Raw genomic sequence first — 23,928 nt, forward strand, 5'->3', positions numbered from 1 at the left:
AACCATACTATGAGGTAGGTACTTTTATTAATGCACGTCCAAAGAGATGAAGTCATTTGCCTAACACCATACAGCAGGTGGCCTAGGCAGGCTTTGATCTTAGGTGTGTCCGAATGCAGCGCCCAGGATCTTAAAGCAAGGCCTTACTGCATGTTGAGTACTGACATTCTCCTCAGGCTTCATCGTAGGTTCATCTCCCACCCCATCCCCACTGCTTTCCAGCAGAAACAAAAGGAACAGAAGGAGCATTATTGTTGGTGGAGCCCCAAGCACTGTAGGGTCCTGGAGAAATAAGAGGGCAAGGGTGCCAGAAGCTTCATGGGGGCCTCCCCAGGCCTCATGCCTGGAAGATGGAGACAATGCAGGTGGAGATGCAAGGGCAGTTGGGCAGCCTGGGAAGGGGTCAGGCAGAGGCGTCTGAGGAGGGCTTCATCCGGGACCTGGGGTGGGAGAGGCATGTCAGCGTTCAGCCAGGTTGAGTTCCAACAGCTCTAACCAAAATGTGAGTAAGGCAAATATTTCCTCCCTCCCTCCCCCGCTCCATGTCCATAATTTGTTATTCACTTCCTCCACACACACACACACACACACACACACACACACAATCACGCTATGGCAGAGACTGGGTAGGGTTCATTAAATCAGTTTCCACCTGTGCACACAGGTAAACATTTCTGAGTCCCTCTTGCAGTTTGGTGAGGCCATATGATAGTTTTAGCCAATGGAACAGGAGTGCAAGCATATGCCACTTCCAGACTTGGCCCACGAACACCTCCCACGTGAACCCACACTGTCCTGTCTCCCTTCATCTGGCTGCATAGCAATGGCCTGGGTCCTGAGTGACTGCTTGGAGTAAAGCTCACCCACCCCACCCCCATTAATTGTATTTAATGTGGAGGGAAATTACTGTGCTAAGACTCTGGCACTTTGGGGTTACTCTGTTAAAGCAGATAGTTACCCTAACACACGCACACATACACCACTACTTTTACCCCTTATACCAAAGAGACCCAAAGGACAGCTGACTTAGAAGGGCCTTGAGAAACTGGCCCTTCAATAAGTTAAATTTCCTTATTGAACAGATGGGTGGCAAAATGAGGCCCAAGAGAGGGGATGTTACTTGCTCAGGGCCACACAGCAAGATAGGGCTACAAATAGCCTTGGAAGCCAAGAGGGCTACCTCAGTCCCAAATTTCATAGCTAATGTCTGAAGGTGCTGCCCACCCCCCGAAATGGCAGGTAGGTAGGCTTGGGTACCTGTCTTTGGGGCTTGGTGCTCTCTGCTGGCAGTAGAAAGCGCTGACCCAGGACAGTGCCCACGCGGGCAGAGTATGTGTGATCCCCGAGCACAGGGCAGAGCTGTAGTACCATGTGTACCTGGAGCTGACTGGGGAACACTGGGGGACAGGAGAGAGATGACAGGGTGGGCAGCTGCTCTATCTGCCCCACCCAGGTTCATCACTCCCCCTTTCCTCTGGGAAAACACCACCACTCCGCTCCCATTCCCAGATCATGTGGTTTCAGTGATGTTAATGCTACTGCTCCTACCTCCAGAGCAGGGTGAAAGACCAGGTCAGGACAGTCCTATCAATCCACCTGGCCTGTGGGATTCGCTTGTGAAGAGATACAACCCTGAATTTACTGCTGAAGCTACTGGAAACAAGGAATGCTCTTTCCTGTGAGGGTGCTAAACTGGTGGGGTGCAGGTCAGGAGCTGCTGGAGCCCTGGCCATCTCTACCTTCACCACAGGATAGCCTGTGGGAGAAAGAAGCCGACATGCCCGAGGCAAGAAGAAATGGAGAAACAGCTTCCAGAGGACGTCCTCTGAGCCTCTTGATCCAGGAACACCTAAACTTAAGTTGTATGAACCAATACATTCCCTGTTTTTGGATGACACCAATTTGAACAAGTTTTTGGGAAACTGACAACCAAAAGTACCTTGACAAATACAGAATTGGGGGGCTGTGTGCTACGCATGGTACAAAATGCTTTACTTATGTAAACTTATTTAATCCTCATGACAGCCCTATAAAGTAGATCCTATCATCATTCCCATCTTACACACAGGAAAACTGAAGCTCAAAGAGAAGTGACTTGCCTACCACCATAAGCTAGGATTCAAACCCAGGAGCTATACTCTGCTTCCATGTCTGGCAATATGGTGGACTGGATAATCTAAAAACCCTTTTGCTGGGTGCCTGGGTGGTTCAGTTAGTTAGGCATCCAACTCTTGATTTCGGCTCAGGTCATGATCTCACAGTTCATGGGTTCAAGCCCCATATATGACAGTGCAGAGCCTGCTTGGGATTCTCTCTCTGCCCCTCTCACACACTCTCTCTCAAACCAAATAAACTTAAAAAAAAGTTTAAAAACGCTCTTGCTATAAACCACCTAGAAACACCAGAAAAATAGAACAATCATCCTTTTAAATATGCATCTGGGCATATAGGAAAGTAAGATCCCAAGACCGAAACCAGGGGAAAACAAATCCAGAGCACACAGAGCCAACGTTTCACCTATTCTAGGGATGCTGCCAATCTTGAGTATCCAGGGCCCTTGGGGTTAAGTAGCTACCCAGGGGCCAGGGGTGAGGCCTTAGTACCCAAATGAAATACTAAAGGGGCTACATCTCCAGTGATGGGGTGGACTAGGAGCAAAAGCCAGTCAACGGTAGATAAGTGGGGAATGAGAAAGTTTCCCCTGAGAATTCGCAACCATGAGCCTGCTCTCACACAGGTGTGGGGCTCAAATTAACACTACTTGAGTGATCTGTGAACTTCCAACGGAGACAATATTTAGAGAGATCCTGAACTAGTGACAGCCCTGGGGCATTTGACTGAAGCAAAGGCAGAACCTCTCCCGAGGGGCTTATCTACAGTGAGGCAACAAAAGACTTCCAAAGATAAAGGCCTAGCTGAACTTGAATTCACAATCCTAAATCACAGAGCAATGAGAAAACAATTCACCAAGTATTAGAGTCAGCATGAAACATCACAGGATCAGACCCTCCAGAACCTTAGACAATGAAAATATAGAAATACAACATACAAGTGTGTTTAACATGGCTAAAGACAAAAAAATAACAATTGAGAAAAAAAAGATGCTATATATATTTTAAAGGCCATTTTTATTTGTAAAACAACCAAATAGAACTTCTAGAAGTGAAAAATACAGCCAATGGATAGGCTGAACTGGCAGATTAGATCCAATTGAAGAGAAAACTATTCACCTGGAAGACAGAGCTAAAGAAATTACCCAGAATGTAGCAAGGATTAAGAAATGAAAAATATGAAAGAAAAGAGACCAAGCAAGGAGAATGAGAAGGTCAGACACATCTCTTAAGCATACAAAAGGAAGAGAATAGAGAAAATGCAAGAGGTGCAACACTGGAAGAGAGAACATTCCAGGATGGATGAAATATATTAATGTTCAGATTCAGGTGAATCCCAAGCAAGATAAATAAAACTAAACCCACATACCTATCAGATTTGGCATCGTGAAACCACAGAACACCAAAGACAAAGAAAAGATCCTGAGATCAGTATGAAAAAAATAATAAGATGAGCTACAAAGGAATGACCACCAGACTGACAGAAGTGCTACCTCCTCCAGATGGGCCTGATTACCTACCCCTGGGGTCCTTCAAATGCTCCCCAGGCTTCCATTAACACCACCACCTTCTTTCAATCCCCCTTGCCTCCTCCAGCCAAATAGAGGTACGAAGGCTGGCTGGGGCTCCAGACCCACCTGTCAGTGGCTGCAGTTGGACCAAGGCACAGCCAGAGCCCATGGCCACCACACGGAAGTGGCTGAGGGTCCTCTTGACACCTTCTTGGAAGTCTTTTCGGGATGGGGACTTCACTGGAATTACCTGTGGTGTCAGCCCCCAAGAATGAACAAGCTTCACACACACCTGGCACCTAAGCCCAGACCCTCGCTGCTGCTAATAGACAGGGCCATAGTATAAGTAGTGGTTACTTGCCTGTTTTAGGGGACAGGAGAGCCAGCCCCCCCGCCCCCCCAAGTCTCTACTCTTGATTCCTCTGTAGGGATAATATATTTGGAGAGTCCCCTTCTACTCCCTGCCAGACCATGACTCACAAGATCAACGCCATCAACGTGTTCCAGTTTCAAAGCTACTTGGATCTTCCCCTCAGAAGTAGCTGGGATCCCATCAGTGACAGCACTAAGAAAGAGGCAGGAAGAGGTCACAGAGTGGCTTGCCAGGACCTCCCTACTGCCATGGGAGCCTCCCAGCACCACTCACCAGTAGGTGGCTGTGGGCCTCTGGGCTCTCCGTGAGTGGATGAAGAACTTTTGGAGGCGGCTGGCTGTCTGAGGACAACTGGAGAGGAGTACAAGCCCAGAGGTCTCTCTGGAGAAAGAGGATAAATCACAAAACTGAAGTCCCTTGGGCTCACCCCCAAAAAAGGGAGCATGCTTGGGAAGGCACACTGGCCTGCTTAAGGCAAAGCAGTCACACCAGAACTATAACTCAAGACCTCCTCCTGAGAAACAAGAAAGACTTTCTCATGTTTGATACTAAGACTACATAATTTAATGTGCTCATTTTGCCCTGGTCCCCAAGGAGCTCAGAGCCAAATGTCATAACAATTACCCCCACTGCTGAATGTCTACAATGTGCCAGGCATTACAGTAGGAATTCTGTGTATAATAGCTCATAAATAACTAAATTCCCCACAAGCCTACGAGTTTGTGGAATTTCAGAAATATTTCATCCAAGTACCGGCTCTAGTTGATAGCAGTTTTAGAGGAAAGAATATCATGGGTCAACGAGCAATGCCTGCCATGATTATGGTATTGGAGAAGTGACTGCACGCTGAGCATAGGTATGATTAGCTCTATTTTATTATTAAGGGAACTGAGGCTCAGTGAGTTTTCATGCTTTGCCTGTGATCACAGTTTGTGCGTACGGATTTGAACCCAGATCTGTTCACTCCCTCCTTTTCCTTGCATCCTTCCTCTGTGCTCCCAAACCAACCTGTGGAAAATGTCTAGACCTACTCCCAAGCAAGTGTTCCCTCACCCAAGATGGATACCTGTCCTCCTACATTCCTATCACCGCCCCCACCATCACTTACTTCCCAGATGCTTGCACAACCTGGAGCTCCTGATCCCCAAGCCCCAGGGACTGGCTCAGCTTTGGCAGCACTGAGAACAATGTCAACTCTCCTGGTTTTCCTGGGGGGACAAAAAAGGAAGGAAAAGTACAAGTTGCTCTCAGAGGCCTTTGGCTTTATCCCACTGACCCGTTCTCTTCAGTATCCCCTCCCTCAGAACCTTCAAACCCTCTTTCACTACATCCCCATCCCCTGCCCGTACCTGTCACTGGTAGACCCGGTGGCTTATTCAATGTCACTAGAGGTCCTAAAACATATATTACATGAGCATGAGCAACACAAAAGCAGCAGTTAGAGTTTATAAAGTACTTTCTCAATTCATCTTATCTTGTGACCCCACTACAACTCTCAGACCTGAGTTATCAACTACACCCTAAACTGAATTTCTTTCTGTCCTTCGCATATGCTAAGCTAGTTGCTACCTTAGGCTTTTATACTTGCTGTTTCCTCAGTCCCAGATTTTCACATGTCTGACTCTTTCATATCATCTCAGCTCAAATGTTGCCACCACAGAGAGGCCTGAATCCCCAATCTAATGTCTGCCACATGGTCATAATACCCTGTTTTATTCATAGCACTGATCACTAGTAAGTACTTTGTTCACTTATTTCCTGATGAATCCATTTCTGCCACTAAAATATTAGCTCCCTGGGAGCAGGAACCATATTTATCTTGTTCAGCACTGTATACCTGTGCCTAGAACAGTACCTGGAACAAAGCCTCTACTCAATAAACAGTTGAGAGAATTAACAAATCACTGAATGGAGACTGAGGCTCAGAGAAATTATTTTCCTACAGCCACACAGTAAGCTGATTACAGAGCCTCGATCTGACTCCAAAGCCTGTGTTTTGTCCATCGGTAAACAATTTTTTATGGCAATTCCTATTACCAAGTGCCTACTATGTTGAAGGCTCTCTAGTTATTTGCACCCTCTCACCCCCATCCCCAAGATGCTGAGGCTCAGACAGATTATGAGGCCTGTTCCAGGTCATACCACTAGTGGGAGGCAACACGAGGATATGACCCCCAAAGACTTTAGCAGGGAGCACTGTCAGCCCCTAGAAGGCTCTCAGCAGCAGGCTCCCCTCCAGAGTCTGTGTGCAGCTGCCCCTCCCACCCCTCACCTTTCTGGTCCACTACTGCAGCCCTCAGCACATCAACCAGCTCCTCCCGACTGAGGTTCTCTAGCTGCAGCAGCCCCGGGAATGGCTGGCCCCCCAGGGGCCTCGACCGTTTGCTGGAGCCTCGGGGTCGCAGCCGATGTCTGAAAAAGGTAGAGTACGCAGTAGGAGGGATCACTCGTTTCCTGAGAGGTATCCATTCTTATCTCCCCACACCTTATATACTGCCACCTCCTACAAATGCCTCAAAATGCCTGGGGTGAGCTTCCCGCAAATTCAGGCACATCTGGCCCCATTTTACAGAGGAGGAAACTGAAACTCAGAGAAACCAAGTGAGTAGTTTAGGGTCGGTCACACAATAGTGGCGGGATTAGAACCCATGCCTACCTAAGTCCAGCTACCACACACACTTTACCCCGGCCCCACCGTCCCACCCACACGAAGGGGCGGGTGAAGGGGTAATCACCCGGCTTCGGTGCCAAAGCCTGGGGCCTTGGGCACTGCGCGGACCCCTGGCCGCCGCCACCATACACCCCAGATCCGGCCCAAAACACTGCAGCCACCCATCTCCCGAGCAAGGACAGTGCGCATGTGTGGAGAAGGCCCGACCCGCTCTCCCACAGCGTACTGATTGGTCAGATTGCCTGTCAATACGACTAGCGAGCCGGCTGGCTCAGAGGCGTGAGAAGGCGGAGCTTTACCTTCCTGCAGGCAGAAAATGTTTTACTCCCAGTCTATGCTTTTGAGGAAACTGAGGCACAGAGCAGCTAAGGAATTTACTCGCGATTACAGGACTTGTCTTAGGACAAAACAGGAACGAAAGATTAAGGTACTCTGATTACCATCCCAATTCATAGGAGCTTCTGACTTCAAAAAACCACCTGTGGGGCGCCTGGCTGGCTGGCCCAGTAGGTAGAGGATAGGATTTTTGATCCCCACTTTGGGTGTGGAGATTAATTAAAATTAAAATCTTTCTTTTAATGTCTTTTTTTTTTTTTTTTTTTTTTTTTTTTTGAGAGAGAAGAGCGCAAGCGGAGGAGGGACACACAGAGAGAGGGAGACACAGCATCCGAAGCTGGCTCCAGGCTGTCAGCCCAGAGCCCGATGCGGGGCCCAAACTCGTGTACTGAGAGATCATGACCTGAGCCCAAGTCCAATGCTTAACCGACTGAGCCACACAGTCACCCCTAAATTAAAATCTTAAAACAAAACACCACTGTGCCCAATTTTGTAAGGCAAATTGAGGGGGAAAAAAAAGTCCCCTTTGGTCCAGTAAGCCTGCTTGGAAGAACAGCCTGGTGCATAATCAATCCAAAAGAAGAAAAGGGCCTGAGGGAGAATGAGATTCACTACAGCATTATTTATCAAAACAAAATCAAAACAAATCTCAAAACTGAAGACATAAATTGTCCTATGATTAGCTCTGTAGGGGACAAAAATCTAATATATCACCAATTCAACATTTTTTTAATGCTAACTCTATACCAGGCCCTGGCATCTCTGAGCTGGAATCAGGGATCAACAAGGCAAGCCCTGACAACAAGAAGTTCACCCAGTGGACACAGATCACAGCACACACAGCACACCACAGCCCACCTTGCTAAACCCTGTGCAGATGCTGAGAGAGTAAAAGGAGAGGAGCTGAGTGAAATCAGAGAGCAAGTTCCAGCATGTGTGGTGACAGAAGGGTTGTGAAGAACTAGAAATGCACCAGGAGGAACAGGTACTGGGAAGAAGGGAGGCAGAGGCAGGGACCAACAGGAGAAATGAGATGTTAAGTGAAAAACAAAGAACATGGGTTTTATCCTATAATTATACCTATACAAAACTTACATGCAGCTTGTGTATTGTTTATTTACTAAAAAAACTGTAACTTTCAATTCATTGTTCAGGAAAAGACTGAACATCAACAGAGGAGTGGCTAAGTCAGTTGTAGCATATCCATACTATGCAGCCATTGATTAAGGAATGTGTATGTCTGTATCTGCTTATGTGAATCAGTTTCCAAAATATATTAAAGCAAAAAAAAAGGGAGGACAAGTGTGACTAGAATATGCATATGTGTGTGTGATTCATATATATGTATTACATTTTATGCCTTTACATTTCTGAAAGGACACACAAAAACGAGATGGTGTTTGCTTCTGGAGAAGGAATCAGGGGTGAGAAGATGAATAATGATTTTACCCTTTAGAATCGTGTAAGTTTTTTTAATCTTGATATGTTTTGCTGGTTTAAAAATCTAAGCCAGATATGAAAGACTATATGATTCGTAAAATGTTTTAAATGCCAGCCAGGTGCCCCCCCACAAATAATTTTAAGTAAAACTAGGTAGATGGGGGAGCACCTGGGTGTCTCAGTCAGTTAAGCATCTGTCCGTTGATCTCAGCTCAGGTCTCGATCTCAGGGTTGTGAGTTCGAGCCCCATGCTGGGCTCCAGGGTGGACATGAAGGCTACTTAAAAAAAAAAAAAGAAAAAGAAAACACAGGGCGCCTGGGTGGCTCAGTTGGGTGAGCGTCTGATTTCTGCTCAGGTCATGATCTTGCGGTTGTGAGTTCGAGCCCCGCGTCGGGCTCTGTGCTGACAGCTCAGAGCCTGGAGCCTGCTTCAGATTCTGTGTCTCTTCTCTCTCTGCCCATCCACCGCTTGTGCTCTGTCTCTCTCTGTCTCTCAAAAATAAATAAATACATGTAAAAAAAATTAAAAAAAAAGAAAACAGTAGAAATGAATTTTTTTAAAGGCTATATGATTCTACTTACATGACATTTTAGAAAGGGAGGCAAGCTATATTGGCAAAAAAGAGTCAAGGGTGGGGTGAGTAGAGGTTGGGAAGTAGAGCATAAGGGAACTTTTTGGCATGCTAGAAATGGTGGTTACATAACAGTATGAATTTGCCAAAACTAAAAAACAAACAAACCCAAACTTAATTGTCTATACCTTAAAAGGGGAAAATTCATTTTACGTAAATTATACCTCAAGAAACTTATTTTTTTATTTTTAATTCAAAGATTTAAATAATCACTTTTTGAATAGATGTACCCGAATAGAGACAGAACTGACATTTGGCAAGAGTGCAAGTGGTTTTTATCTTGTTTTGGGCTCAGACAGTACTGTGCTTTGTCATAAGGCCCCACAGCATTTTAAAAACCCTCTTCTGAAAGGCCTCCTGTGCTTTCATAATAAGTACCAGCTTGAGCAAAAGTGGAAAGACTAAGGCCCAGGGGCTGGTACACGGTGTGCCTTAACTGCAACAGACCTCTCCTCCACTGAGGGCACTTGGCCATGGGAGAGGCCGTTTCCCCACTTGGACTGGCCTCAGGCTCTCTGAGGTCCCGTGCTCTCTGGAATTTTTCTTTCATATACACTAGCCTCATCAAAGACTGCCCTCTCCTGTTCACTGCCCACAGCTGGTATGACTCCATTAGTCTCCAGGTTCCTGGAGGAAAAGGAAGAACCTAATATTCCCTGAGCTGAGAGGGCTCAATGCCAAGAGACTGTGGTCAGTCACTCAAAACTTACTTGTGAAACTCTGAGTCTTAGGAGGAGGAAAGATTGGACACATTCCAAACTTCTGCCACCCTTAGCCCAACTCGGCTGATGACTAACTTCACCAGAGGGGCAGGTAGCTTACTTAAAAAAAATTTTTTAAAAAGAAATTAAAAAAAAAAGGAAACTTGGCTGGCTCAATCAGTAGAGCATGCAACTCTTGATATCAGGGTTGTGAGTTCAAGCCCCAGATTGGGGCTTTTACTTAAAAGCGTTTACTTAAAAATTAAATAGGCGTGCCTGGGTGGCTCAGTCAGTTAAGTGTCCGACTTCGGCTCAGGTATTGATCTCACGGTTTGTGAGTTTGAACCCCGCATTGGGCTCTGTGCTGACAGCTCAGAGCCTGGAGCCTGCTTCAGATTCTGTGTCTCCCTCTCTCTCTGTCCCTTCCCCACTCTTACTCTGTCTCTCTCAAAAATAAACATTAGAAAAAATGTTTTTAATTAAATACATAAGTACATTAATGTTAAAAAAAGAAGAAAAGAAGAGGGGCAAGTTGGTCGTAGCCTCTGCATGTGCTTGTATGAACATGGTGCCTCCACATGGAAAGGCCTACCCTGCAGAGCCAGGACAGCACTGAGCCAGGTCCCTACCCATAAATGCAAGAGCAGGAAAGCCCAGAATAGAAACTATTTTCCTGTTAGCTCTGCACCCCTCCCACACATGGCTGCAGGTTTGGATCAGCAGCCAGCAATAACTCTCCAGACTCTAGCTTTGGCAACACAGGCCTTTGTACTTAATAAACCCATCTAGGCTTTATATTCAGGGTCATAAATGACACATTTTTGAATGTGAGAGTTATAGACTAAAGCATAATCACCTGCAAACTTTGCCTTTCATGCTTATCTTGTTTGAGTTGCCCTATTGTGGAAAAATGCCAGCTCACACTGATGAGAAACTAATATTTTTTGTGGCTACAGAACAGCTTATTTTGAAATTCTGAAGTTGACAGTGCTGAACATGAAAGGTAAACTATCTGGCAAGCTACGGAGAGCGTTGATGGAGGGTTCTGGTACAGCCTGATTAGTATGTTCCCACCTAAACACTTAAAAGGGTGTAATAAAATGTAATACTGAGAAATTAGAAGAGTGCCTTAGTCCCACCCTGCCACTCAAAGCCCTTCTGATAGGCAATTTTATTCTGGAAATTGTCCTTTACTGTTTTGGTTATGTGGTCTGCTCAAGTCTCTGATGAAGCAGACATTAGTTCCAGAATCAATTGCAATTTTTTTTTTTTTTGGGGGGGCAGAAAAAGTCCTGTACTTATAACCCCACATTTTGAAGAATGGTTTGACAGTAGATTCCTCTCCTCCCTTAGACCTTTCCAACCTTCCAGGCAGAACCCCACCCTCACCCCCAAAGAACACAGGCAAAGATGTATTAGCATAAATAATTTAATGCAAACTCTCTAGTAACATACACTAGTGGACTTGACAGTTCACTCAGGAGTATCAGGGCTGAGGGACCAGGAGGTGGGGAGCGCAATGAAAGTAGAGCATGTGAAAACAGGTAGCTGAGGGGCAGACCTCATGCTAGCCTGCTGGTGACCCGTCTTGGTCAGCTAAACTACCCTGGACAGGAAGTAGCTGGGCCAGGCTAAGAAAGCTAAACTACCCTGGACAGGAAGTAGCTGGGCCAGGCTAAGAACGCTCAGTTCTCCTTTCCCGGCCTATCCCAGATTTCTGACCTTTTCCCTTGGGAAGCCTTCTTCATTCGAGGTCCTGGGAGGTGAGGAAGGTGTGGCAAGATAAGAAGCTGCCTAACTGGGTTTGTAGGTGCTACTAGCTGAGCATGGGGGCCCCCCGTCTAGTCCTTCTCCGGGGAATGCCTCCAAGGACTTGGGCCTTCACTGCAGCATCTTCAGACAGGATGGGATGAGCGATGGGGCCTTGGCATCAGGGGGCTGCCCTCCCTCTGTGGCATCCAGGAACTGCTGCATATAACACGATGTGCCAAGCAGCACATGGCCTGTGGCCTGCATGCTGAAGAGGGCCCAACGAAGAGCTTCCCTGGGTGGAAGAAAAAGGCACTAGAGTCAAACCACAAAGAAAACCCCTCCCTACAGCCTCTAAATGCTGCCTCCATAATTTCATAAATTGTAGAGTGATGTGTCAACAGGAACAGATGCTGCCTTCCCTTAGCAAATGGGAAAGGGTCTACAGACATTGCCTGCAATCATGCCTTATCTGAGATGTCCGTCACCTCCCTATTTTCTCATGGAAAATTCACCCTCATTTAATAAGACCTTTAATTTTTGTAATACTGCTTTAGGCCAGCCAGATTAATCTCCATCCCATGGCTCTGTCCTTCATGACCTCTGTTCTAGACTCTGAGACCTTTCCAAGTCATGTGTAGTCTAGCTAATGTTCAGAGCGCTGAACATGAAGATCTTCATGCTTGGTATTGCAGTGTAATGAGAACAGAACTTGAGTCAAATAGGCCAGAGTTCTAATCCAGTCTTATCAGCTGTGTGAAGGTTGGCAAACTGTTATAGTTCTGAGCTTCTGCTTCCCCAACCATAAAATAAGATCATACTATTTTGATCCCTCACAGCGTTCTGAGGTTGAAATAACCTAAGTCACTTAATGTGGAGCCTAATAGGTAGATGAGTAGGGTAAATGTGGGGTCAAGAGTAGCTGGTGGAATGCTTGACTACTTCAACCAGGTTCTTGTCCAAATCTATTTAAAAGAGATAGACGAGGAAGAGTCACTAGGGGTGTTTAGTCCTAGGGGAGATCAGGGAGGGGAAAACAAAAGGAAAATAAAGACTTTCTGGCTGGTATTAAAACTTACAAACTGTTAACCTTCATTCAATAAATGAACTTATGGTTAAGGTGTAGGGAGACAAAGATAATCAGAACTCTATAAACATCTACACATAAAAATTCTTTAAAATGTTAAAGGCTATACCTGAGAAGTATACCCATTTCTCAAATTAGAGTACTAAGGCTTAAAACCAGCTGTCCAGCCATAAATAGGAGGGAAATTCTGACACAGACTACAACATGGATGGACCCTGAAAACATTATGCTCAGTGAAAGAAACCAGTCACAAAAGAGCAAGTACTGTGTAAGATCTCTAGACTAGGCAACTTAACAAGATAGAAAGTAGGACCCCCCCCCCCACACACACACACAAAAGAAAAAGAAAGTAGAACACAGGTTACCAGGGGCTGGGGGAAGGGGGAGTGGAAAGTTGGTGTTTAACGGGGACAGAGTTTCAGTTTGGGATGATGAAAAAGTTCTGGAAATTGATAGTGGTAACCGTTGCACAACATTGTGAATGTACTTAATGCCACTGAATTGTACACTTTAAACCAGTTACAATGGTAAATTTCATGTTACATATATTTTAAAACAGAACAACAAAAATAAAACTATTATTAAAAAAAATAAATATAAAACTATTATTAAAAAATAATAAAAAGCTGACACCATTAAGTCACCACACCTACTTCAGCTTGTTTTGTTTTTTTGGGTTCAGGTCTGAGAGTCTTACTTCCCCTAAATGCACTGAATTTAAAGGCTGAAGCTTCTATTCTAGGTTTTGAAATCTGCAAACTACCGGCAGCAAGCCCAGATCAAGATGGGGCATGATATGGTGTAGGAGGAATATGGGATTTCTAGCCACAGAACTAGGCTCAAGCCTGTCACTGAATGTCATCTCTGGCAAGGCTTCAGGTCCCTCATCTTCAGACTGGATATGCACAGAATTAACTCAGAAAGCCAAAAGGTCTAGTGTGCTCTAGCTACGTGTGTTCTGACAGAGCTCTGGGGACCCTGAGCAGGATTTCTCAGAAGGCCTCTAAGAACAAGGATCATATGCGTTATCATTCATTCGAATTACTGCTATGTGCCGGCATTCATCAAGGTACTGGGGGCAACAGTGGAGCTTGTTCTGACATCTTGTTTATTTCTGGGTCTTAAGCTTACCACATAGGGCCAGGCACACAGTGTGTGCTCAGTAGATGCTAAATGAAGCAATTGGGGAGGACTAGAATCTGTCAGAAGAAACTCGCAAGAAGCCATGCTCTGCTAGTCCCTAGCTTTGTGGCTTTGGCATCGTTGGATGCCTCTGCATCAGTGGCTGCATCTGCCTGATGGGGTAGGAATTCATTAGAACACCAGTGGAGCAGCTGAAATTGGGAAACATCACCCTAACAGTACTTGTACCCTAACAGTATTTGTCTTATGATTTAACATATTCTCATGCTTCCCATGTTACTTGATTAGACTTCCACAGTAAAGTAGAAAGTTTGAAAGAAGTTCATTCATCAATACAAATGAGTATTGTCCACAGACTTGCAAGTTAATTCCATCTATGGAAGAACAGTTATTTCATTCCTCCCACCCCCATGGAAAAATCCAGTTTTGTATCTGTGAATTTATCTGTCTTGATGGAGCTGTGTATATTGAATTCTCCTTTGAACTGATTGTAACTTCTTGCTGGTTCTCCCCTTAATTAAAGGGTTCAATAAAATCTTTGACATGTGTTCACTTTTTAAAAACCAATTAGAAGACTACTTAGGAAAACTTACTATTTTAGGTGAAAAAATAAGTTGTTATGGTGGAAGGTAATTAGAAAAATAATGTATCCCAGTTCCACCTGGAGGAGATATGTGTACCCCTTTGGCATCTGCTAAAGCACCAGTTCAGCCATAAAGTTCTAGAAAATGCTGCCATGCTTTGTCAGCATCAACACTAGTCCAAGGGCCTAGAAACCTGAGGTCCATGTGAACAGAGAGGGGCTCTCTCATTGCTGAATACCCACCCTATCCCCAGCTAATCCCAATTCACTCACTTCATGATGCGCTTGGCCCGGTAGCAGTGCAGGTCATAGGAAAGGGAGTAGGTGCCATACAGAGTGGCCTTCACATTCAGGCAACCAATGAAGTCCTGTGGGTTCATCTTGTATAGGTCAAAGGTTACACGGGCCACATCAATCTTCTTGCCAGGCTTACGGGAGAGGGAGAGTTGGTACCTAGTACTCTGTATCAAGAGAAGCCTGTGGTTGGCAACCTACCCCCCACACCCCAAAAAAGGACTTCTCCCAGACTCCCAATGTTCTGCCTACCACACAGGTGGGAACCTCACCTTCTCTGATGGGGGCTGCCATTTCTGCCCCTTCTGGAGGACCATGAACACTGTGTCATCCCCCAGGGCTTGGAAATACTCTTCTGTCTCAACAATTGTACCATCTTCCTCCAGCACCAGGAAGAAGGGCTTGTCTCCCAGCATCAGGGTGTCCCGGACCTGGAGAATAAGATCAGTGATGTTTCTGCCATCCCCATACAGCCACAGAGCATGAGGAAAATCCATATTACATCATCTCAGCTGCCAGGGAAAGAGCAAGTGGATAAGGATCTATGGGGAAAAGGCCTGGAATCCAGGCTTTTGCTGTGGGATCACAATCCAAAGATTCTGTATTATGGTCCTTCTTGGTACCTGGCCTCATGGTTATGTTCTGGAACAGTGCTGTCCAAAAAAATATAATGGGAATCACATATGTAATTTTTTATTGAGAATATAATATAATATACATGAATATAATTCACGTATCATAAATGTCACCTTAAAAATTTTTTTTAATATTTATTTTTAAGAGAGAGAGAGAGAAACAAAGGGCGAGCAGGGGAGGGGCAGACAGAGAGGGAAACACAGAATCCAAAGCAGTCTCCAGGCTCTGAGCTGTCAGCACAGAGTCCAATGTGGGGCTTGAACCCATGAACTGCGAGATCATGACCTGAGCCTAAGTCAGACACTTAACTGACTGAGCCACACAGGTGCCCCCAAATTCACCCTTTTAAAGTATACAATTAATGGGGTGCCTGGGTGGCTCAGCTGGCTAAGCCTCAGAATCTTGGTTTCAGCTGGGGTCCTGATCTTGTGGTTTGTGGTTTCAAGCCCCACATCAGGCTCTGTGCTGATGGTGTGGAGCCTGCTTGGGATTCTCTCTCTCTCCCTCTCTCTCTGCCTCTCCCCCGCTCATGCTCTCTCTCTCAAAATAATAAATGAGTAAACTTAAAAAGTATACAATTCATTGTGTTTTAGAATATTCACCAAGTTGTACAACCATCACTACTATCTGATTTCAGAACATTTTCATCACCCCAAAAGAAACCCAGTACCCATTAGCAGTCATTCCCCATCCCCCAGCCCATGACAACCTCTACTGTCTGTCTCTATGGATTTGCCTATTCTGGACATTTCATATAAATAGAATCATATATAATATGTGGTCTTTTTAGACTAGCTTCTTTTCCTTAGTATGTTTTCAAGGTTCATCTATGTTGCAACATGATTCATTTCTTTTTCTGGCCAAATTATATTCTACTATATAGGTATATCTCATTTTTAATCCATTCATCAGTTAACATAGACATTTGGGTTGTTTCCATTTTTTGAGTATTATGAATACTGCTGTTATGAGTATTCATGTACGGGTTTGCGAGTGAACATATGTTTTCAGTTTTCCTGGGTATATACCTAGGACTGGAAATGCTGAGTCACACAATTAACTGTATGTTTAACTTTTTGAGGGGCTGCAAAACTATTTTCCAAAGCAGCTATATCAGTTTATATTCCGACTAGCAATGTGTGAAGATTCCAGTTTCTTCACATCTTCATTGGTACTTGTTATTGTCTGTCCTTTATTTATTTATTTATTTATTTAATGTTTATTTATTTTTGAGAGAGAGAGAGAATATGAGCAGGGGAGGGGCAGAGAGAGAGGGAGTGTCTGTCCATTACTTTAGCCATTCTAGTGGGTATGAAGCAGATTTGATTTGAATTTCCCTAATGACTAATGATGTTGGACATCTTTTCATATGTTATTAGCCATTTATATATTATCTTTAATTTTTTAATGTTTATATTTGAGAGAGAGAGAGAGAGAGAGGAGAGGTAGAGAGAGAGGATCCCAAAAAGGCTCTGTGCTATCAGTACAGAGCCTGACATGAGGCTCTAACTCACGAACTGTGAGATCATGACCTGAGCTGAAATCAAGAGTCAGACGCTTAACTGACTGAGCCACCCAGGCACCCCATTTATATATTTTCTTAGAGAAAAGTCTATTCCATTTTTTTGGCCAATTTTTTTATTAAAATTTTTTAACGTTTACTTATTGTTGAGAGAGCATGAACATGGAAGGGGCAGAAAGAGGGGGAGACACAGAATTCGAAACAGGTTCCAGGCTCTGAGCCATCAGCACAGAGCCCGACGTGGGGCTTGAACTCACAAACCGCAAGATCATGACCTGAGCCTAAGTTGGATGCTTTACCAACTGAGCCACCCAGGCACCCTGTTTTTTTGGCCAATTTTTAATTGGGTTATCTTTTTATTGTTGAGTTATAGAAGTTCTTTATGTATTCTTGATATTAGATCCTTATCATATATGAGATTTGCAAATATTTTCTCCCATTCTGTAGGTTGTCTTTTAATTTTGTTAATAACACATATTGATACACGGAAGTGTTTAATGTTGATGAAGATTGATTTTTTCCTCTGATTGCTTGTGCTTTGATGCCTTATCTAAGAAACCAGTCATGAAGACTTAACACCTGTTTACTTCTAAGAGTTTTATAGTTTTAACTCTTTGATACATTTTGACTTAATTTTGTTCATGGCATGAGGTAGGGATGCAACTTCATTATTTTGCATGTGGATATTCCATTGTCCTAGCACTATTTATTGAAAAGACTATTCTTTCTTCTGTCAAAAATCAATTGTCCATTGATACATGGGCTTATTTCTGGAGTTTCAATTCCATTCTATTGATTTGTATGTATTATGAGCTCCCAAATTCACATATTGAAATCCTAAGTCGCAGTACCTCAGAATCTGGCTGTCTTTGTAGATAGAGTCTTTAAAGAAATAATTAAAATGATGTCATTAAGATGGGCCCTAACCCAATATTACTGGTATTCTTATAAGAAGGGGAGTTTAGGATACAGAGGCATACTCAGAGAAAGACCATGTAAACATGAAGACAGCCATCTATAAGTCAAGAACAGAGGCCTTAGAATAAACCAACCCTGACAGCACCTTGATCTCAGACTTCCAGCCTCCAGATTTGAGAGAAAATAAATTTCTGTTAAGTATCAGTCTGTGGTACTTTGCTATGGACGCCCTAGAAAACTAATAGAGTGTCTTTCCTTATGTCAATACCACAGAGTTGATTACTGTAGCTTTGTAGTAAGTTTTTTGGAATCAGGAAGTGTGAGTCTTCCAAGTTTGTCTTTTTCCAAGATTGTTTTAGCTATTTTGGTTCTGGTTCATAGAAATAATTCTATGTAAATTTTAGGATAAGCTTGTCAATATCTGTAAAAAGAGTAGCTGGAATTTGATGGGGATTGCACTGAATCTGCAGATCAATTTGGGAAGTATTGCCATCTTAACATTAAGTCTTCTGTGAGATCCTGACCTGAGCCGAAATCAAGATTGGACGCTCAACTGATTGAGCCACCCAGGTGCCCCTTTGGAAGATTTTTTAAAATTAATTTTGAGGGGCACCTGGGTGGCTCAGTCGGCTGAGTGTCTGAATCTTGATTTCGGCTCCAGTCATGACCTCACGGTTCATGAGTTCGAACCCCTCATCCGGCTCTCTGCTGTCAGCGCTGAGCCTGCTTTGGATGCTCTATCCCCCTCTTTCTCTGCCCCTCCTCCCTCTCTCTCTCTCAAAAATAAATAAACATTAAAAAAAAATAATAATAAATTAAAAATATTTCAAAGGCGGGGCGCCTGGGTGGCGCAGTCGGTTAAGCGTCCGACTTCAGCCAGGTCACGATCTCGCGGTCCGTGAGTTCGAGCCCCGCGTCAGGCTCTGGGCTGACGGCTCGGAGCCTGGAGCCTGCTTCAGATTCTGTGTCTCCCTCTCTCTCTGCCCCTCCCCCGCTCATGCTCTGTCTCTCTCTGTCCCAAAAATAAATAAAAAACATTGAAAAAAAAATTAAAAAAAAAATATTTCAAAGGCTTATTGTTATCTTTTAAAATGAAATCCCTCTGTTCTTTTCCATGGCCAATAAGGGACTTACACTCTGGTCACTGCCAACCATATCACCTTTCCCTTTTTCCCTCACTCTCTGCTCCTTTCTTTATATTGCCAAACTTGGAAAAGCAGTCCAGATAGGCTGATGTCCTCCCTGCTCCATTAGTAAGATTCACTTCTGACCTGTGTTCCATCTTGGAAAGATGGACCCTCACTCTTGTTTCTCCTTGCATCCTTTGGAGTTAGGATTCTGACTTGGGGTCCCCAAACTCAGTGGCTATAAGAATCTCCTGAAGCAACTGCTTAAAATGACAACTCCTCAGCTTCACTCATGACCTAATCAGTCCCAGGGCGTGCATTCTGGGAAGCCATGTGTGACAAGTCCATTTTAGCACAGGAAGTGGTCCCCAGCCCTCAGGTGAAAAAACACTACCAAGTCTAGACTCAAGTGTGAAAAAGTCCTTTTGATTCAGGGCATAAAAAATTGGTGTGTCACAGCCACTAGCCTCACAAGAGAGGGGAGATTGGCTCCCATGAAGAAGAACAGACCTAATTCACAGAAACAGGGGAGGGACTCCAGAATAGAGGCTTAGGTAAGCTATGATTTCTATATGTTAAACAGACTGTAGTAATCAGAAGCCTAATCCAAATGTGTAATCTGTGCCAGGCAACTGGGACATCCCCTAGAGTGCATAAGCTAATGAGGCAGTGAGGCACAAGACTAATAAAGAGCAAGATTAGATGAGGCTATAGGAGAGGCTGGGGAGAAGTTACCCCCAGCCTAGTAGAGAGGGAACATGGAAACGGGAAAGGGTGTCATTCTTGGCTGCTGTTACTACCATCCACGAGAGCTGTGTGTCTTTTGTTTCCTGCTCTAGAAGCTTACCTGATCAATAGTTTGAAGAGTCTTCCACAGCGGTTAACAAAGCCTGCCATGGAAAGCCAGTGTAGGAGATGGATGGAAGAACTACCCTGGCTGAAGGGAGGAAATGGGGAAGAGAATCTCTAAAATCTTACCTATTTCCCCAACTTCCAGGCATGTGTACAATGGAAAAGAGAACCTAAGGGTCTTTCCAGTAAGAAAAATATGCTTCACGGGCGCCTGGTGGCTCCAACTCTTGGTTTCAGCTCAGGTCATGATCTCACACTTTGTGAGTTCGGCCCCATGTTGGGCTCTGCACTGACAGTGTGGAGTCTGCTTGGGATTTCTCTCTCCCTCCCTCTCTGCCCCTTGCCAGCTTGCACGCACTCTGTCTCAAAACGTAAATAAACATTAAAAAATAAAAAAAAAAGAAAAATATGCTCTGAAAATGCCACTGATCTACTGTTGTAGATATAGGATGGCAATCCTATAGGTATTCTGCTGCAATATACTGCCCTCCCCTTGTCACCAGACAGACATCATTAATCCATTGGACAGCACTCCAGGCAGGCACTACCAACTCATTAGAGTGGGCATCAGAAAGGAAATCTTCTCACCATCTAACCTATGAACTCCATCCCTGCTGAAGTCCCAGCTCATGACTCAGAGGACAGAGGAAGCCAGCAGGGCCAGCTCTCAGCCACAGTCCCAGTGGTTGGGCTGTGCTGAGGGTAGTCCTGTCCCTCACCTTGTGGAGGAGGTCCTTGAGACTGTGCGCCATGATGCCCTTCCGCACACTCCGGTCAGCAGTGCTTACTCTACAGGGCCGGGCCTTGGGGGCCTCCAGGCTGGACTCGGTCAGTAGCTGCTGGGTCACCATTGAGGTGCAGGTGCTCACTGCCACATGCCTGCGGGCAATTTGGAGCATCAGAATGAGAAGCCTGCTGCCTCCCATCCCTCACCCCTCTCAGGGAACTCACTCCCCTACCCCTGTAGGTTGAGCTCATCATATTCTTCTTCTTCTATCACCCACCAGGCTTGCTCTAAGACTTACCGGTATCACTAAAAGTCCTGTTAGATCAATGCATCTCAAACTTCAGTGATCATATTAAGTCCTCAGGAGACCTGATTCTGATTCAGGAGGTCCGGGTGGAAGCTGGGATTCTATATGTCTAATAAGTTTCAGAGTGGCATTGATGCTGTTGGTTGACACTGACCATAATGAGTAGCAAGGTGATAGGAGACCCATCCCACGTTCCCCAATACCAACTTTCCTCTCTTGGCCTCTTTCTTCCCACCCGTAAAGTGAAATGAAGTGGCAAAGCTGAGGTCAATGTAAGATAGTTTTGAATTCTGATATACATGATGTAGAACCAGAAGAGTAGAGGGGGAACCTCGGTTTTGGAGTCAGACCCAAGTTTGAATCTTGGTTCTACTACCCATTTGTTAGGTGATGAAGAGCACCCGTTCTGTGCCTCAGTGTCCCCATCTATTAATTTGGTGTAATAATCCCCACTTCCCAAAGTTGTGATGAGGTTTAAATGAGATCAAGAATGAAGGTCCAAGCACAGTGTCTACCTTTTTCTACTCAATATGTGGTAGCAGTGTGGGGAGAGGATGCCAACCTTAAAGTCACCTGAGGGCTTGTCAAAACTGCAAAATCTGGGTCCTACTCCAGACCTCCTAAATCAATATCTACATTTTAACAAGATGCCCTGGTGACTTAGGAGCTTGCTGAAGTTTGAGAAGGTCTGCCTTATAGCTCACAGGTAGCTCCCCTTTGTTTCTACCCTTGGCTCTCCTCACCTGGAGAAGGACTTGGGGTAGAGAAGGCTGAGGGACTTCATGGCATATTCCATCCTTGTCACCTGGATAGTGTTGGGCCTGAGAACGAAATAGAAAATCTAGTTAGGGTGGGAACAGAAGGTCCCTTTCATCGTTCGACACAGTGCAGCCTCACCTCCATCCAGTGAACCTCCACTCTGGTCTCTCCTCTCAACTCACACATGCTTTCCCAGCCCTCCTGTCCAATCCCATGCTTGCCAACTGGAACCAAACTGGAAAGCCCCTCTGGACCCAGGCTCGGCCCCACTCGGCAGCTCCTCCTTTCTCCCCAGGACTACTCACTCCATGTTTCTCCGACCCCGGCTCTGGTCACACTGATCAGGGATCCCCAATTGGGTCTGAAGAGGCCCTATCTGGTTAGTTCCTGCCCCTGGGAGCAGAGTTCATGCTATGCTGGCAGGAGGTGAGTCACACCACCTCCGTCTTCTGGGGATTGTTTCCTCACCTACAGTCCAGAGACCTCACAGGCCAGGCTCACACAGGCCAGGCAGCCCAGTCTAAGCCCACTCTCTCTTTCGTGTGTCCTTGAACCCCTCCTGAGGCTTTCCATTGGCCAGAGGGATTTTCTGTGACAATGGATGATAGATGTGTTCTATATCCTTTCTCCCCAGTCCCAGAGCTGCGAGCTTCATGTGGCTATTGAGCACTGGAAATGTGGCCAGTACAAATGAGGAGCTAGATTTTTAACTTTAGTTAATGTTAACTAATTTAAATTGAAATAGCCACTGTGGCTTATAGCTACTGGCAACCAGACTGCACAGTAGAGATCCAGCTATCTGATAGCCCTGGGCTCACCTGACACTTTCTCTCCTAAACCTCTCTGCTTCAGCTCTTTCAAGCTCCAACTGTCGGTGGAGACAGCTCCCTCCACCTGCAACATACTCCTCTGGCCCAGGGCTAAACATATGCAACCTTGAAACCCCAATTTCCCTATATTCCACTCTTTGGAAAGCCATTTTAGATGGCTCACACAGTCCCCTCTTCATCGTGCCCTTCCTACTTCCTAGTCAAGTGTGCCTCATTGTCTGTTTCTGCCTTACCCCCACTGATCCTTGGGTGCCTCTCCCTGAGATGTTCTCCCTATTCCCAGCTCAGAGAGGGCCTGACACAGTGCAAGGGGCTTAAGGAGTGGTCATGGAACAAAGAGCCCCCTCCCCAGTCAGGTAAAATCAGTCTTTCCTTCTGACAACTTGGGGATTCTCTAGGCCAGCCCTATCTGTGAACCCCCCAACTAGCACTACCCAAGTCCGTTTGCATCAGCCTCACTCCTCACTCCCCGTCCAAAGCCAAACTCTGTCAAGTTCACTTCACCTGCTCTCCAGGAGCTGCCCCATCAAGACCCCAAAAACTTACCTCCCCCCTCACAGCTTCCTTACTTCCTTAAGACACTGCCTAGCCCAGCCCAGCCCTCCCTCCATTTTATTTCCAGGTCCCAGGGAAGCCCCTCCCCTGGTCTTCAGCCCCAGCTGGGGAAAAGAGCAGGGGAGTGAGTGTGCAGTTCTTTCCCTTGGGATTTCGGGCCAGCCTAACATCCAGAAAAGGCCCGAAAGGAGGGGAAAAGGCATGTTTTGTAAGCTGTGGGCCAGGCTCAGGACGTGATATCAGTCACAGAGGGCACAGAAAACAGGCAGATGTGAGTTGTGTTCCCAGCTCCACTTGAGTTCACTGAGTGTAGACCAATTATCTCACTTCTGTGAACCCATTTCTCTCACCTGTACAACAGGGATAATCATTCCTGTGTTAGTGGATTGAGGTGAGGATTTGTGATAATAAAAATAAAGGGCTTTGCAACAGAGACACATAATAGGTAGAAGTGAGTATTGGTGTTGTAATATTATTAATGAATAATAGTAGAGGGGTGCCTGGGTGGACACTCAATTGAGTGTCCCACTTTGGCTGAGGTCATGATCTCATGGCTCATGAGTTCGAGCCCCGTATCTGGCTCATTGCTGTTAGCACAGAACCTGCTTTGGATCCTCTATCTCCATCTCTCTCTGCCCCTCCCCAGCTTGCACTCTCTCTCTCAAAAATAAATAAATAACAAAAAAAAAATAATAATAGTAGAGACTAAAGCTAGCTGAAATGTGTAGTGGTTAAGAGTATAAGGTCTTACCCTTGACCCAGCAATCCTACTCCTATATATATTCATTGTATCTCATTCAATCTTTATTTTATATATATAAAATAACCACACCCAACTAGCTAGTTTTATTGGAGGAGGGCACATGGCGTTAATAATGTGAAGACAGTTGGGACCTGAGGTTGGAAAGAACACCCTCCCCTCCCTATACATGGCTAAAGCCCCAAATAAAAAATAACCAACTATGGGAGAGCAGCTGAGTCAGCGACTGAGGGCTGGGAAGGGAACATCACGGAACCCAAGGGCAGCAGAAGAGATCATGCACCTGCTGGGAGGGCAACTAACA

At 45.2% G+C, this 23,928-nt stretch overlaps 2 protein-coding genes across 5 annotated transcripts; both read right to left on the reverse strand.

Moving 5' to 3' along the window:
• Positions 1–8: 8 nt before the first annotated feature.
• On the reverse strand, positions 9–6,853 carry RPUSD3 (RNA pseudouridine synthase D3). Of its 3 annotated transcripts, XM_019428245.2 has the most exons (9): positions 6,731–6,853; positions 6,268–6,407; positions 5,345–5,389; positions 5,104–5,203; positions 4,269–4,376; positions 4,103–4,187; positions 3,749–3,872; positions 1,258–1,397; positions 9–440 (listed from the first exon to the last, which is right to left on the reverse strand). In XM_019428245.2, the coding sequence occupies exons 1-9, from the start codon at positions 6,829–6,831 to the stop codon at positions 249–251; spliced, it is 1,035 nt and encodes a 344-aa protein (XP_019283790.2). In that variant the 5' UTR covers positions 6,832–6,853; the 3' UTR covers positions 9–248. The 3 variants fall into 3 exon arrangements, with proteins under 3 accessions (XP_019283790.2, XP_019283791.2, XP_053753796.1); XM_019428246.2 differs by lacking the exon at positions 5,345–5,389; XM_053897821.1 differs by lacking the exon at positions 1,258–1,397 and having other exon boundaries at positions 323–440.
• A 4,559-nt stretch (positions 6,854–11,412) lies between these two features.
• Positions 11,413–22,951, reverse strand: CIDEC (cell death inducing DFFA like effector c). Of its 2 annotated transcripts, none has more exons than XM_019428256.2 (6): positions 22,856–22,951; positions 21,464–21,541; positions 20,406–20,565; positions 14,904–15,062; positions 14,611–14,798; positions 11,413–11,819 (listed from the first exon to the last, which is right to left on the reverse strand). In XM_019428256.2, the coding sequence occupies exons 2-6, from the start codon at positions 21,514–21,516 to the stop codon at positions 11,657–11,659; spliced, it is 723 nt and encodes a 240-aa protein (XP_019283801.1). In that variant the 5' UTR covers positions 21,517–21,541; positions 22,856–22,951; the 3' UTR covers positions 11,413–11,656. The 2 variants fall into 2 exon arrangements, with proteins under 2 accessions (XP_019283801.1, XP_019283800.1); XM_019428255.2 differs by lacking the exon at positions 22,856–22,951 and adding an exon at positions 21,785–21,835.
• Positions 22,952–23,928: the final 977 nt, after the last annotated feature.

This window comes from Panthera pardus, unplaced genomic scaffold (assembly GCF_024362965.1).
Source record: "Panthera pardus isolate Hobbes unplaced genomic scaffold, ASM2436296v1 HiC_scaffold_8, whole genome shotgun sequence".
NCBI lineage: Eukaryota > Metazoa > Chordata > Mammalia > Carnivora > Felidae > Panthera > Panthera pardus.